General features: G+C 42.0%; 1 protein-coding gene across 2 annotated transcripts in view; it reads right to left on the reverse strand.

Moving 5' to 3' along the window:
• Positions 1–2,458: 2,458 nt before the first annotated feature.
• The window catches only part of SLC28A1 (solute carrier family 28 member 1), a 68,949-nt gene continuing 56,603 nt past the window's right edge, over positions 2,459–14,804 (reverse strand). For both annotated transcript variants that reach the window (XM_069980417.1, XM_069980427.1), the window contains 4 exons: positions 9,803–9,884; positions 8,110–8,208; positions 3,619–3,733; positions 2,459–3,032 (listed from right to left, as the gene is read on the reverse strand). In XM_069980417.1, the coding sequence (XP_069836518.1) occupies positions 2,915–3,032; positions 3,619–3,733; positions 8,110–8,208; positions 9,803–9,884 (414 nt within the window). In that variant the 3' untranslated portion in view covers positions 2,459–2,914. The remainder of the gene's footprint in view (positions 3,033–3,618; positions 3,734–8,109; positions 8,209–9,802; positions 9,885–14,804) is intronic.

Raw genomic sequence — 14,804 nt, forward strand, 5'->3', positions numbered from 1 at the left:
TGGTGTTATGTCTGTGAATGGCCCCCTTCCCCGTCTCCCACCACCCCCACCCGTGTACCCGGAAGTGTGGTGCGCTATACATACCTGTCACGTGCCGACTCGTCTCCGATCTTCAGTCAGCAATGTCGTCTTCGGACGGCCGGGCCGAATCCATCCGAGCGTCCTGAGTGCCGGCCGCCCTCTTCAGCGTCATCAGATGCTCAGCAGCAATTGGCTAAGCACAGTTATGCTCAGCCAATCGCGGCTGAGCAGCCGATGACGCGGCAGAGGGCGGCCGGCACTCAGGACGGATGGAGGGATTTGGCCGAAGACGACATCGCTGACTGAAGATCGGAGACGAGTCGGCACGTGACAGGTATGTATAGCGCACCACACTTCCGGGTACACGGGTGGGGGTGGTGGGACACGGGGAAGGGGGCCATTCACAGACATAGAGCGGGTTCACACTACGGAATTCTCGCGGACAATGTCCGCGGAATTCCATCAGCTGTCCGCCCGCACATCTGGGTGCCTTTCCGCCGGCCCCATAGACACCATTCTATGGGCCGGCGTATTCCGCTATACGCTGAAAGAAGTGTCATGTCACTTCTTTCAGCGGATCGCGGAATACGCCGGCCCATAGAATGGTGTCTATGGAGCCGGCGGAAAAGCGCGTGCCCGTGCGAGTGGACAGCTGACGGAATTCCGCGGACATTGTCCGTGAGAATTCCGTAGTGTGAATCTGCCCTTAACATACATTACAAAGTTGTATAACTTTGTAATGTGTGTTATTCTGTGAATAATTGTTTACCGCCGCACTACCCCTTTAAGCCTTTCTCACACATAGGGTGAATCTGTGATAGACTGTTTAGACAAAGCAATCTGTGAATTTTCAGCGAACGACCAAGAACAATTTGAGAACATGTTGAAAGATCACGAACGATTTCTCACCCGTCCCGTGATCATTCGCTGTGTTTACATGAGCTGATTGTTGTTCAAATAAGATTTTTAACGAAAATTCGAACGATAATCACTCTGTGTGTAATCGCACCATAAGGCTGGATTTAATTTGATCACAGAAAAAAATTGTTCTGTTGTAATTGCTTCCTTGCTTGCTACATAAAAAGTTTGGAGGTATATATTCTTATTTTATGAGCTGGTAGGATTTCCCTGTCAGTGTGAATGTCTGCAAATAAGTCCTAAGAAGTGTTGGTTAAGATTTGCCTTAAATGGGTTATTCCCACCTCAAATAATATAGTTAAATTTGTAGTCGTCAAGTTAAATATTTTTGCAAATACATTCATTTAGTTAACTTGCTACGTTATCCTGATAAGCCCACTTTCCCTCCCATTGATGACAGCTCGTTGTCTAGATTACCAGCAACAACTCTAAAAGCTCTAAAAGCAGTGGTTTGGCAGGTATATACATAGCTATAGTATACATATTTATACAGTATATATTATACTGTATATAAATATACACTGTATCGTTATACATCTACTTTATAGCTATACAGTATATACACCAGCCAGACCACTGCTTTTAAAACAGAGAGGTGGTTGGTAACCTAGACAACGAGCTGTCAACAATAGGAATTATCAGAAGAAGGGAGCAAATTTGCAAAAAATTGAACTTGAAGTGTCAATGTGGCCATAAAGTTTAACTAAGTTAGTAGAGTTAGTGAAGATTCACATGTTGCAAATTTTACAGCAAAATTTCTGCAGCTGAAAACCAGCTCCATTTATCAGAAAGAGGTTATATTTGTGGCTAGTATATGGATTTTTGCAAGTTCCCCTTATATAAAAGGGAAAGTCAAAGAAAGGTCAGCACAAAATGTGTGTGATTCACCCATAGGCTGCTTTCACATGGATCTAATACACAAGCAGCCCAGCCACAGGTCTGATGACCTATACTGATAGCATTATAGATCACTATGATGCTTTCAGTTTGGTTCTTTAGACCTTTAGTGTGGAATGGGATTTGCATATATCCAATACTAGGCTTATGCTGCAGTAGACCATAGCTATTGAGTATAGTAAATTAAACAAATACGAGCAGGAAGCCACAAAAACATAGGCCCAGATTTATCAAAGGGTGTAAAATTTAGACTGGTGCAAACTGCCCACAGCAACCAATCACAGCTCAGCTTCCAGATCTGGTAAAATGAAAGAAAAGCTGGGATTGGTTGCTGAGGGTAGTTTAGATTTTACCCCCTTTGATAAAACACCCCCATAGTTACTAGTTGATAACATTCAGGTGGCTGCAGTGCGTTACAGTATAAGTCAGCTCAGTATTCTTCTTTTGATAGGATCTTACGTGTAGCCAAGATGCACTGCATTATTGTAATCCTAGTGTGAACCTAGATTTACCATTGTGAAAGTGGCCTTGCATTCATATATTATTGCAGTTTTTCTGCACTTTTAAAAAGAAAAACATTGTAAACAGTACAATGTATTTCCACCTTGGTATATAGACCAACTGATGTAAAGTCAATTTTATTTATTGTTCATAATTACAACATATCTGATACATATTAAATACATACATATCTTCCTTATACTTTGGAACAATGGGCTTTGTTCTTCCTCCTGCATGACACTTATATGTTTAGTGAAATATTTATACCTTGGCAATAAAGTGCAATCTTGTAGTTTTTCCAAGGTATTAAAATATGAAGTGTCCTCCATGCAGACATAAAGCAAGTTTCTACTTCCCTGGAGTGTATTATATATAAAGAGAGGATGACTTACAAATGAGTTACAATAATCCATGTTATAAATGCTGAAATAACGGATATGGCTGTCATAATGTCCATGTAAGTCTGCAGTCCATATAGCTGGTATTAGCTTTCCCACCAATGCTAGTCATTTCTGATGCTGATGTCTTTGCTCATCTGTTCCATTTAATCCATCAGAAAGTAGAGTGTTGAAGCTGATCACAAACTGCAAATTGTATTGTTGTAAAATGAGCAGCAACTTCTCAGAGCTGTAGTAGAGTGCGTCACGTTTTCCCATTTATTTACAAAAGACAGGGTCCCATTTATACTTTCAGTGCTGTATGGGGATTTAAAACAGAGAATGTGTAAGGGCCTTGCAGAAGAAACTTGTTAGGTGAATCAGGAGAAGGACCCAGCTGAAAGCTCAACTCCATTGAGCAGAGGACCAGTGAGTGAAACACTTAAAGGGGTTATTCCAGTGCTACAAAAACATGGCCACTTTCTTCCAGAGACAGCACCACTCTTGTCTCCAGTTTGGGTAGGGTTTTGCTACTCAGTTTCATTAAAGTGAATGGAGCTTAATTTCATATTACACCTGAATTGGAGACAAGAGTCAAGTTGTCTCAGGTAGAAAGTGGACATGTTTTTGTAGTCCTGGATAACCCCTTTAAGGCCCTATTATACGTACTTGGCTGTTTGATAATTGTTTGGTGTAATAGCCCATGATAAAAAAAAACACGATCACCTGTCATGCGCGATGATCTAAGGATTGTCCGGGCAGCCCCATTCGCTGCTCCCTGCTCATTGTCTGTGCATGTAATAGCACAGGCACTGAGCAGGGAACAAGGGAGAAGGGAGACAATTTCATCTTTTCATGAACTTAAATTGATTGTTAAAGTAACTAAGGAATATGCCCCACTTACCTGCCATAAATGTCCTTACAACACACATAAAGAGAATAGGTTTTGTTCCCAAAAGCTTCTGGGTTTCCAAGAAATGGTACACAGTCTACAATATTTCTTGGGGTATACAAAATGCCTGTGAAGTAAAGTAATGTTGATATTTTACAGGAAGTCAGATTTATCTAACAACTTATAATAAATGGTTTCTGTCCCTGAGCCAGTTTTACTTTACACCATGTTTGATAAATCTCCCCAATTGTTTTAAAATAACACCCGTTATTTGCCATTATATGACTGAGCAAAAATACTGTGTGGAAACATGGTCTAAAGATGTGCCAGATTTACAAAAATGTGCCAACTCTTGCACTGTCTATTTCAAGGGGAGACTTTATCAATACTGTCTGATCAAGGTCAGACATGAAAGACTATGTTCACACAATGTAATTTTTTTAGTAAAGAATGGACGCAATGGAATCAGCATCTGTTCTTTACTGCAGGGGCGGCATTGCATTGAAGTCAATGCAATGCCACCTGCAGTGTTCACACAGCATTGTGTTAAAATAATGTACCTGCCTATTATTTCCTATTATTGCCCAATCGATCGATAATTTGCCCACTCGATCGTTCATCGATTTTGAAGCAACGATATGATTTTTATAACGACTCGCGTTTAGATGAAGAGATATATCGTTTGAAAAAATTGTTTTTGTGATCGTTTTAAGAGGGCTTAAGGCCATCTCACACATTAGGATGAATCTGTGAAAGACTGTTTAGACAAAGCGATCTACGATTTTTTTTTCCAACGCTTGATTGTTTGCTGTGTTTACAGGAGCTGATTATTGCGAAAATTCGAACAATAATCGCTCCATGTAAACGCACCATAATTTAGGCAAATATATGTAGCTGCAATAAATTTATTAGGGTAGCTTCACACGTACCGTATCGCTGCGTATTTAACTCTGCATATTTATTGCTGCATATTTATATCAAATTATTGCTAGTTGTTTAAAGAGTACCAATTACCAGGAGAGAGCTAGTTTATCCACTAACATTGCTCAATAGATGTGGTAATAAGGCTTCCTACTAAATGTTCTTTGTGCAATGTGGTACCTTTAGATGGAGGAAAAACATCTTTTTATCTGGCGTGTGGGGGATGCAAATCTCCGCTATGTAGGCCTTAAGGCGGAGACAGGGCAATAATTTGTCTCGACTCTCTGCCTGTAGGTGAGCTCTACAGTGATGATTGACAGTCAAATAAGCTTTTATGTCTTGGCAGCATGTGACGTAGAAGACTTACAGGCAGAAAGCTGTGACTAGTTATGGACCAGTCTCTACCCAGATACCTACACAGAGGGGATCTGCACCCCCTGCACGCCAGATAAAGAGGTGTTTTTCCTGCATCTAAAGGTACTGCACTGCACAAAGGTGATGTGGTAGGCAGCCTTATTACTACATCTGCTAGTGGTTAAATCACTTCTATCCTGGTTCCCTTTAAGGCCAGGTTCAGACTATGTAACTGTGCGGCTGTATTTGCGGCTGTAATTGTGCGGCGGTATTTTTGGTGGTTCATGCGTACGCTGGAAAGTATACGATATACGGCTGCACAGTGCACACTATGTATGAATCTACGGCCCGATCGTAAACGGACCCGTAAAAAATGAACAAGACCATTGTTTGCGGCTGGAAATGCGGCCGTGGATTGACAGGCGGTCCGTACGGAGTACTTCAAAAATAGCCGGCAATGATGCCGAATGCCGATTTCTCTAATAGTTAATATATTAAATTAATAAAACACATTTTCTTTGTAATAAAGTCCCTTTCGTTGGTCAATAATTTAATTCTAACGAATCCATCATTGTGCAATTAAATATACTGTCAAAAAATAAATATATATATAAATATACATTTATTTATATATATATTTATTTTAACAGTATATTTAATTGCAAAATGATGGAATCGTTTAAATTTAATTATTGAACAACGAAAGGGACTTTATTACAACGAAAATGTGTTTTATTAATTCAATATATTTTTTTATTTTTTTATTTATTTATTTATTTTTTTATTAATTCAATATATTAACCATGATAGGCATTGGCATTACTGCAGAGGATCGCAAACCCCGGTAATAGCGATTCATGTAAACTGTTTCCCTGCTTTCCCAGATGCATCCAGAGGTGTTTGCATCACTTTCTTAAGATTTTATTAGTTATTTTTAGTTGAACCAGATTTCCAAGTAAATGACCGTATGTTTTCAGCCGCATGTCTATTTTTTCCCACGGCCGTAGTTTCATCCGCACATTTACAGCCGCATAAAAAATACAGCCGCACACATACATAGTGTGAACATAGCCTAAGGGTGCCTTAACACGTACCATATCGCTGCGTATTTAACGCTGCGTATTTATCGCTGCATGTTTGAGTTTTGATTTTCCCATGATTTAGCAAGCTAAACAGGCACTTTTAGATATAGGAGCAGTGTCATAAACATTGCAAATTATACATTCCTTCTATGTCTTTATTTATCCCCCCCATGGACTTCAGAAAAGCAATAACTACTTAAACATTGTCAAAACAGTGACCATCCTGTCAGTGATTTGCATTAGCAGATTAAAGCCATGTTCACACTACGTAAAACTACGGCCGTAGTTCTCGCCGCAGAACTACGGCCGTAGTTTTGAGGTGTGGAACATAGCCTTTTTTTCAATGGGATCCCGGCCGGAGCGTACACACATCGTATGTGCTCCGGCCGGGATCCCATGCGGCGCCGGAAAAAACTGACATGTCAGTTTTCTGTGGCCGGAATTCAGTGAATTCCGGCTGCAGAAAGACCTGTCAGTTCACTTAAAGGGAACTAATCACTTCCCAAACATGCTTTTATACCCCCGTCCCTGCAATGTACAAGCCAAAAACGTACTTTATAAACTCGGCGCTCTGTATGTAAATTACCCCCAAGTAGTCCTCTGGGCGGGGAGCTGCGGGCAAGTAATCACGGTCCCTGGGCGTTCTGCAGTGCTAATCACGCCCCTCTGGGCGTGATTAGCCTGCATAATTGTGGCGGCGTCATCGGAGGCGCGCTGTCTCTAATGTCAGCACGCCTATGTTCTTGCTGTGCCGCTCATGCGCAGTACAGCGGGTCCGGTCTGCGCCGTACTGCGCACGTGCAGAAAGCCTCAAACTCATTGCTGGAGATCTGGCAATGAGTTCGAGGCTATTTTGCACCTGCGCAGTACGGCGCAGACCGGACCCGCTGTACTGCGCATGAGCGGCACAGCAAGAACGTAGGCGTGCTGACGTTAGAGACACAACGCCACAATTATGCAGGCTAATCACGCCCAGAGGGGCGTGATTAGCACTGCAGAACGCCCAGGGACCGTGACTACTTGCCCGCAGCTCCCCGCCCAGAGGACTACTTGGGGGTAATTTACATACAGAGCGCCGAGTTTATAAAGTACGTTTTTGGCTTGTACATTGCAGGGACGGGGGGTATAAAAGCATGTTTGGGAAGTGTGTTGGGTGCTGCTACAGCACATTCCCATAGCTTTACATGCGTTTTTTAAGTGATTGGTTCCCTTTAAGGACACGGAACAGCCGGGTGTTCACGTAGTGTGAACATAGCCTAAGGCTGCATTTACACTTTTCGTGTTCTGCACAGAATGCGGACGTGGAATGCCTGTAAGGGACTCTCCCCCGCCTGGGCAGCATCTGTAATTAGATGTTGGGAGCGGGGAAACTGTACAGATATGCGCCGTGCTGTAATGACAGCGCCGCGTGGCTTTCTCATTACAGCGTGGAGCATATCTGTACAGTTTCCTTGTAGAAATGTAACAGGCATTCCACGTCCGTGTTCTGCAAGGTGCAAATGCAGCCAGACTAAGGTATGGAGTAGAGCAATAAAGATGACCTGAAAAAGAAGAGATTACTATGGGGAGAGACTTTTTGGATAGTAAAATTAGAGACAATGATGTTTTAACCATGTTAAAATGAGACCTGAGTTCTAATTGGTTGCTATGAACGAATCAGCCAGTGTTTTTATTTCCCCCAGTGTTTCCAAAATATATTAATGAAACATCCTTTTAGTGCCGTATTGTAGAGGGATTTTGACATTATGCATCATCTGTGTACTTAGATATTGTTACATCACTACAATATGTGTCAGACGTAATCATGGTGTCAGTCCAGCAGTCTACTGTGACGTTAGCCTGAATAAGAACTCTTGTTTGCTATCAGATAAAGTGGATGGATGAATAAATCAAATGTGTATACTATTGTGTGAGTAGAGGTGAGATACAAATTGAATATGGAGTCTCATGGATACCTGTGTTATGGTGGACTTGCTGATGCTTTTTAACAAGGGATTTGTACAGATTTCTGATGCTTATTGTAACAGTCTCAGATTGAAAATATACACAATAGACAATTGATTATTTTTTGTCCTGCAAAAATAATGAATCTTGAAAAACTGCAAATAATTATAGTAAAAATAAACAAAACACAGGAGATACCTACCTGCAACACATGCATTAACAAAAGATACACACGCTCCAGTCATCAAAGCCCGAACTACTACTTTGGCGATGTCTGCCTTGCGCTCCACAGCCATAGAGGCTTAGAAAATCAAATAGAAAAAATAAATGAATATGTATGTTAATAATAATTAATATGTATGTTAATTAAATAAGTACTCCAGGCAGGGCAAGAACATCGTTTTGGAAGCAACCGCACAGCAGGACGGATCGGTAAGATACTGACGGCATGGGAGCCAGGTAGGTGAGTGTTTTATTATTTTCAAACAACTTATCTTTTTTTTCCCCTTTAATGGATGCAAATGGATGCTACAGATTTGCTTTGAATCTGCAACTTCAAATCTGTGCCATTAAATCTGCTGCAGATCCTGTACGTGTGAACGCACCCTTAAAAAAACACAAAAAAAAACACCTACTATATACATCTCCACTGACTAAAACACATAGGGGGGCATTTATCATTATTGCACCCCTGGCATACACCAGGAAAAAGGCACAGATTGGTCCCTTTTCGCCGGCATACTCGCCGCCGTATGCCCCATTCCCCGACGAGGGGGTTCGGCCGGGCAGATATTTCATTTATCATGATTATGATTTGTTTTGTCAGGCGAAGGGACGGGCGCAGATCCGGATGGGTTTACTAAGGGGCCGGTGCCTCTTAGTGAATCCAGTTGGGTAAAAAGGGGGTGAGACCCTAATTTAAGATAAATCTCCCTATAAAGTACCAACATTCGTGAATATAAATTATCTTTATTTTTAGCCAAATATGTCAGAAAATATTAAAGGGAATCAATCACCTGAAAAATCGATATGAGGCTATTAATCTGTGCTAATACATACCCTAACACACTTTCCACACATATATCTATAGCGTCAGCCCCTGCCTGATATACCCCAAAATCATACTTTGATCTTGTCCCGCGCTGTATGCTAATTCATGGCAGGTAGTCATCTGGGCATTTCTTCAGGTCCAAGTGGTCACAGCCCCAAGGCTGGGTTTCGCTGTAATCACGCCTCTATGGGCATGATTCACATCCCTGTGTAACTGCATCATCTGGAGGCAGGCCTGGGACTCCATAGCTGACATACACACAGCACGCTATCCCCGCTGTACTGTGTATGTCTGAAATAGCTTTGGCCCCCACCTCTCCTTCCACCTGTGCTTCCCGTGCCACTCCATCTCCCTCTGTGGCCCCCTTCTCTCCCTCATAGCGACGTGATTACAGCGAAACCCAGACCCGGGGGTGGTGACTACTTGGCCCTGAAGAAACGCCCAGATGACTACCTGCCATGAATTAGCATACAGTTCGCGACAAGATCAAAGTATGATTTGGGGGTATATCGGGCAAAAGCGGACACTATAGATATATGTGTGGAAAGTGTGTTAGGGGATGTATTAGCGTCATATAAATTTTTCAGGTGATTGGTTCCCTAAAATACATAAAAAAACATTTAAAACAAAAGTTCAGGGGCCCCAAACAACTGCCTAAATAAATTATGGACACACTGTGCAAATACTGCAATAAATAAAGTTTTATAGCAAATATAAATTAACATTCAGTATAACAGCAAGATGTAATACAAATAAAGTGCTGTTGCCATGAACAAAAAAAAGCAGTTTTTCTTTATAATAAGCTATAAGTTATACTGAATCTCTAATGATAAAATACACCTACCGAGCCCTCCCAGCATGATCCCAATTGAGCTGATATTGGCAAATCCACAAAGGGCAAAGGTAGTGATGACCTCTGATCGCTCCTGTAAAACACAACTGATTTTAGATTTCAAGTTTACATTACAACTTTTGGGTATGTGCACACTACGGAATACACGCAGAGGCCTTGCGGCGAAATCCGCTTGAAGTCTCAGCACGTATTCTGTTGTGTGACACACCCTTACTTCTACAGAAATGTTGATGTTATAGGATCTGAACTGAGGCCTTACACTAGGACCACGCAACTTTCCCTGTGGCTCTACTGAATTGAAAGCAGATCTCCATTAATAATTAAATAGACTGAGAAAAACTTAAAAGAAGCTATCCAGTTTATTAAAAAAAAAAAGTTTTATAAAGGGCTTCAAATCAGATAAAATAAACAGTTACTTACCTTTCTGACTCCAAGCTGATCTGCTGTTCAGGCTCTGGTCAGCACCCCAGCCTTCCTTCTGAAACAATCATGATCGTTGCAGCCAATCAGCAGTCTCTGTGGTCACATAACATACTCCAATCTATGATGCCAAGAGTACGTAACATGACTGATAAGGCCATTAACTGGCTGCAGCAGTCTTGGGTCTTCCATTCCAAAAAGACCAGGCTGCCGACTGGAGCCTGAATGGGGGATCAGCATGGGATCAGAGAGGTGAGTAACTGTTGCTTTTTATTTTATCTCATTTGGGGCCTTTGAAAAACATTTTTTAACAACCTGGACATGCCCTTTAAAGTGAATATCTCAGCACCCTGGTCCGATCACAGATGCTGACAGTGTGCTGTAGCTAGCAGTCCCCTAGTGAGCCTGTTATCTTTTGGTAATTTGTCCATGGAGTGGATTATGTACAATCTTGGGTCTCCTACTGCAATGTCAAGAGAGTAGCTCAGTGTTTCTAGCACACTCTGGCACATCTTACCACTGCTTACTTCTCTAATCTCCAATTTTTTCTCACATCATTGTATTTAAAAAAAACTGAACTTTAAAACAAATTTGGCCTTGGTTGGGAATTCTTTGCATTTTTAAAAATGATACAATATTGAGAAAAAAAAACAAACTATATTTAATTTCCATCAGGGGAAACAAACTAAAGAAAAAAACTGTAGCTGGTCTCTAGACAGGTGATTTACCTGTAGACCACAGCTTCTACACAAGTTAGGAGGTTCAACTATATCTGATTGCAGATTAGTCTTCTGTTGGCAGATACTGACTGACAGCTGAGCGAGCAGGAGGTCGGGCAGCATTGATTATTCATGAAGAAGAGGGGGAGGAAGCAGTAGTGAGGGTTTCACAAACTCCTCTTGACTCTTCATTACAGTAGGAGGCCTGAGGTTATCCATGATCCACTCCAAGGACAAATTACCAAAAAGTAACATGCTCACCAGGAGACTGCCAACTATTATTATTATTATTTATTTATAAAGCGCCCTTAATTCCAGAGCGCTATACAATAGATAGGGGTAACAAACAGGAATATTACAAAATCAAAACACATTACATGAAGGCAAATGGCACACTGGTACATGGGGGAAATGGATCCTGCCCGCAAGGGCTTACAATCTATAAGATACAGGGAGAGAAACAGGAGGTAAAGTGCAGCCAGTCAAGGGTAATGCAGAATTATTATAGGTTGTAGCCTACTTTGAAGAGATGGGTTTTCAGGTTACTTTTGAAGGACTTGATGGGGTATGAGAGCTGGATGTGTCAGGGTAGTGAGTTCCAGAGTATGGGGGAGGCTCGGCAAAGTCTTGGAGGCGGTTGTGCAAGGTACGAACAAGGGGGGAGCACAGACGGAGGTCACTGGAGGATCGAAGGTTGTGTGAGGGACAGCAGTGGAATATCAGGTCAGCCTTGTGCGTCATGGTCAATAAATTTTAAGTGAATACGTTGGGCAATGGGGAGCCAGTGGAGGGATTGGCAGAGGTGGGAGGAAGAGACGAAGCAAGGGGAAATGTTAATTAGTCGGGCGACTACAGAACACTGTCACCACCTTTGGTAGGGCTTGGGTGCTGACAGATTCCTTTTAAGGGATTTTGGTGTTGTGGCCATTTTTTAAACACTAAACTGCATTTGTAGTACATTCCTGTGAAATTAGCTTTACTATTCGACATTAAAGCGACTCTGTACCCACAATCTGACCCCCCAAACCACGTGTACCTTCGTATAGCTGCTTTTAATCCAAGATCGGCAGGTGATGCAGTTATTGTCCTAAAAAACAACTGTTCAACTTGCAGCCCATGCCAAATGGGAGTATCTGTGCCCTAACTTTGTACCACCCTTTTGTCATTGCCTTCATCATTGCTTATCCACCTGCTTTAGTTCTGAAACTACCAAGAATTCATCTACCTAATGCTGTGTTTACACGGAGCGATAATTTGCCCAATCGATCGTTTAACGATTTTGAAGCGTCGATTTGGATTAGAAAAATCATTTGAAAATTCGTAAGAAAAATTGTTATTGCGATTGTTTTTAAGATTGCTTAAGCCCATCTTTTACATAGGGTAAATCGGTGAAAGACTGTTTACACGAAGCAATTAGCGAATTTTCAGCGAATGACGAACGGCGATTTAAGAACATGTTGAATGATCAAAATGAACAATTTCTCACTCGTCGTTTGATCGTTTGCTGTGTTTACACGGTACGATTATCGCTCTAATGCGATCGTTTATGCAAAAATTTGAACGATATACGTTCCGTGTAAACGCAGCATTACAATGTCCTCTTGCTACATCCTGGTTGAATTGCCCAGTACTACAATTCCCAGAACGTGTTGCTTTGCCTTAGCTCTCTATTATAGCCCTCCCACCCTGGCTACTTCCCTTTCACAACACACCTGCAAGTTTCCCACCGAGAGCTGTTGCAGAACATTTCAGTGCATTGCAGGCTACTGACAGTCAGTAAATTTGCAGCACCTGCTCTGTCCATTCCTTGCTTGCTCATCTGCCCGCTGCATTATTCAGCACTAGGTAGCATGCAATAAACACAGCTCATTCTCTAAATGTTCCAACAAAGATATCATTTATGTGACAGAAAGATTGTGATGTTGGCCGAGAGGGCAATATCACTAAGAACTGGGGCTTCAGCTCAGAGACCAGATCAAGCCAAGCCTCCTAAGATAACAAAGTTCTTTAAGAACTCCACCCCGGGGTTCCTAAAGAACTCGGATCTGTGATTGCTGCCCCCCTGACAGATCAGTATAACCAATCCCTCCTAACAGGAGATGTCCCTGATAATTGGAGAAAGGCCAATGTTATACCCCTCCACAACACAAGAAGAGGAGTAGAGAGAAGCCCAGTAACTACAGGCCAGTGAGCTTAACATCTGCAGTAGTAAAAATGATGGAAACTCTTCGAAAAAGAAGATAATGAATCACCTAAGAATCAACAATTTGATGGATCCCAACCAGCATGGCTTTACTTCGGGCCGATCATGTCAGACTATTCTCATTGATTTCTTTGATTATGTAACAAAAGTGCTGGATGAAGGTGGTGCTGTGGATATCGCCTATCTGGACTTTAGCAAAGCTTTTGATACAGTTCCCCATAAAGAGCTGATAGAGAAGTTTGTGAAAATTGGACTAAATCCCTGGATAGTTCAGTGGATTTGTTGTTGGCTGAAGGATAGATATCAGAGGGTTGTTGTTAATGGTCTATATTCCGAGCAGGAGACTGGTTACAAGTGATGTGCCACAAGGGTCTGTTCTGGGTCCTATTCTTTTCAATAGTAAAGGATGATCTCAGCACTCACTTGTGTTCTTTTATTAAAGGAGTACTCCGGCCCGGGGTTATTTTTAAGCTATGGGCAGTGCCGAGTCCCGGATCGCGCCGCCCCTCAAGGCAGCTTAGCCTTCAGCGGCTGAGGCGGGACCCCGCTACGGTCGCTGAATGACTGAGCTGCCTTGAGACGTCATGTCTCATGCTGCAGCTCACACCAGGAAGCGACCGCGGGACGGGCGTACAGGGCGGCGCAATCCGGGACACGGCACTTGAACCGGGGAGGTAAGTGACCGCCACCGTCTATGTACCTGGTATTATGTGACACTTTAATAAAAAGAGCACAAAGAATTTGGTGAGTGCTGGGATCATCCTTTACTACTTGCTGGGATCAGTTCCGACCATGAGCACCACCCGATTACAGAGTGCCATATTACTTTTGTACCACTATTCTTTTTAATATCTTTGTAAGTGACATAGGAGAAGGTTTGGTAGGTAAAGTTTGTCTGTTTGCTGATGACACAAAAGCACAAAAGTGCAATAGGGTTGATATTCCTGGAGGTGTCAGTAATATGGAAAATGATTTATGTTAGCTAGATAAGTGGTCCAAACATTGGAAATTGAAGTTCCATGTTTCCAAATGTAAAATAATGCACCTGGGGAGGAGGAATCCTCTATCCGAGTATCATATCGGTGTTGGCAAAGACTTCAGAGGAGAAGGATTTAGAGGTAGTGATTTCTCAAAGCCTTAAAATGAGTCACCAGTGCAACCAGGTGGTAGGGAAAGCAAATCAAATATACAGCTGGGCTGTATAGCTATAGGTATAGGCTATGTTCACACTACGTATATTTGAGGCTGTATGTTTGAGGCTGTATAGCAACCAAAACAAGGAGTGGATTGAAAACACAGAAAGGCTCTGTTCACATAATGTTGTAATTGAGTGGATGGCCGTCATTTAATGGCAAATATTTGCTGTTATCATAAAACAATGGCTGATATATTGAAATAATAGCAGTTATTTACTGTTAAATGACGGCCATCCACTCAATTTTAACATTGTGTGAACAGATCCTTTCTGTGTTTTCAATCCACTACTGGTTTTGGTTGCTATGAGGACCTGACATGAGGACCAAATACAGCCTCAAATATACATAGTGTGAACCCAGCCAAAACCTGTAGGGAGAGGGAGATTGTGATCCCGCTGGATAGAGCTCTCGTGAGACCATATTTGCAATACTGTGTCCAGTTCTGGAGACCTCAT

This window comes from Dendropsophus ebraccatus, chromosome 1, assembly GCF_027789765.1.
Source record: "Dendropsophus ebraccatus isolate aDenEbr1 chromosome 1, aDenEbr1.pat, whole genome shotgun sequence".
NCBI lineage: Eukaryota > Metazoa > Chordata > Amphibia > Anura > Hylidae > Dendropsophus > Dendropsophus ebraccatus.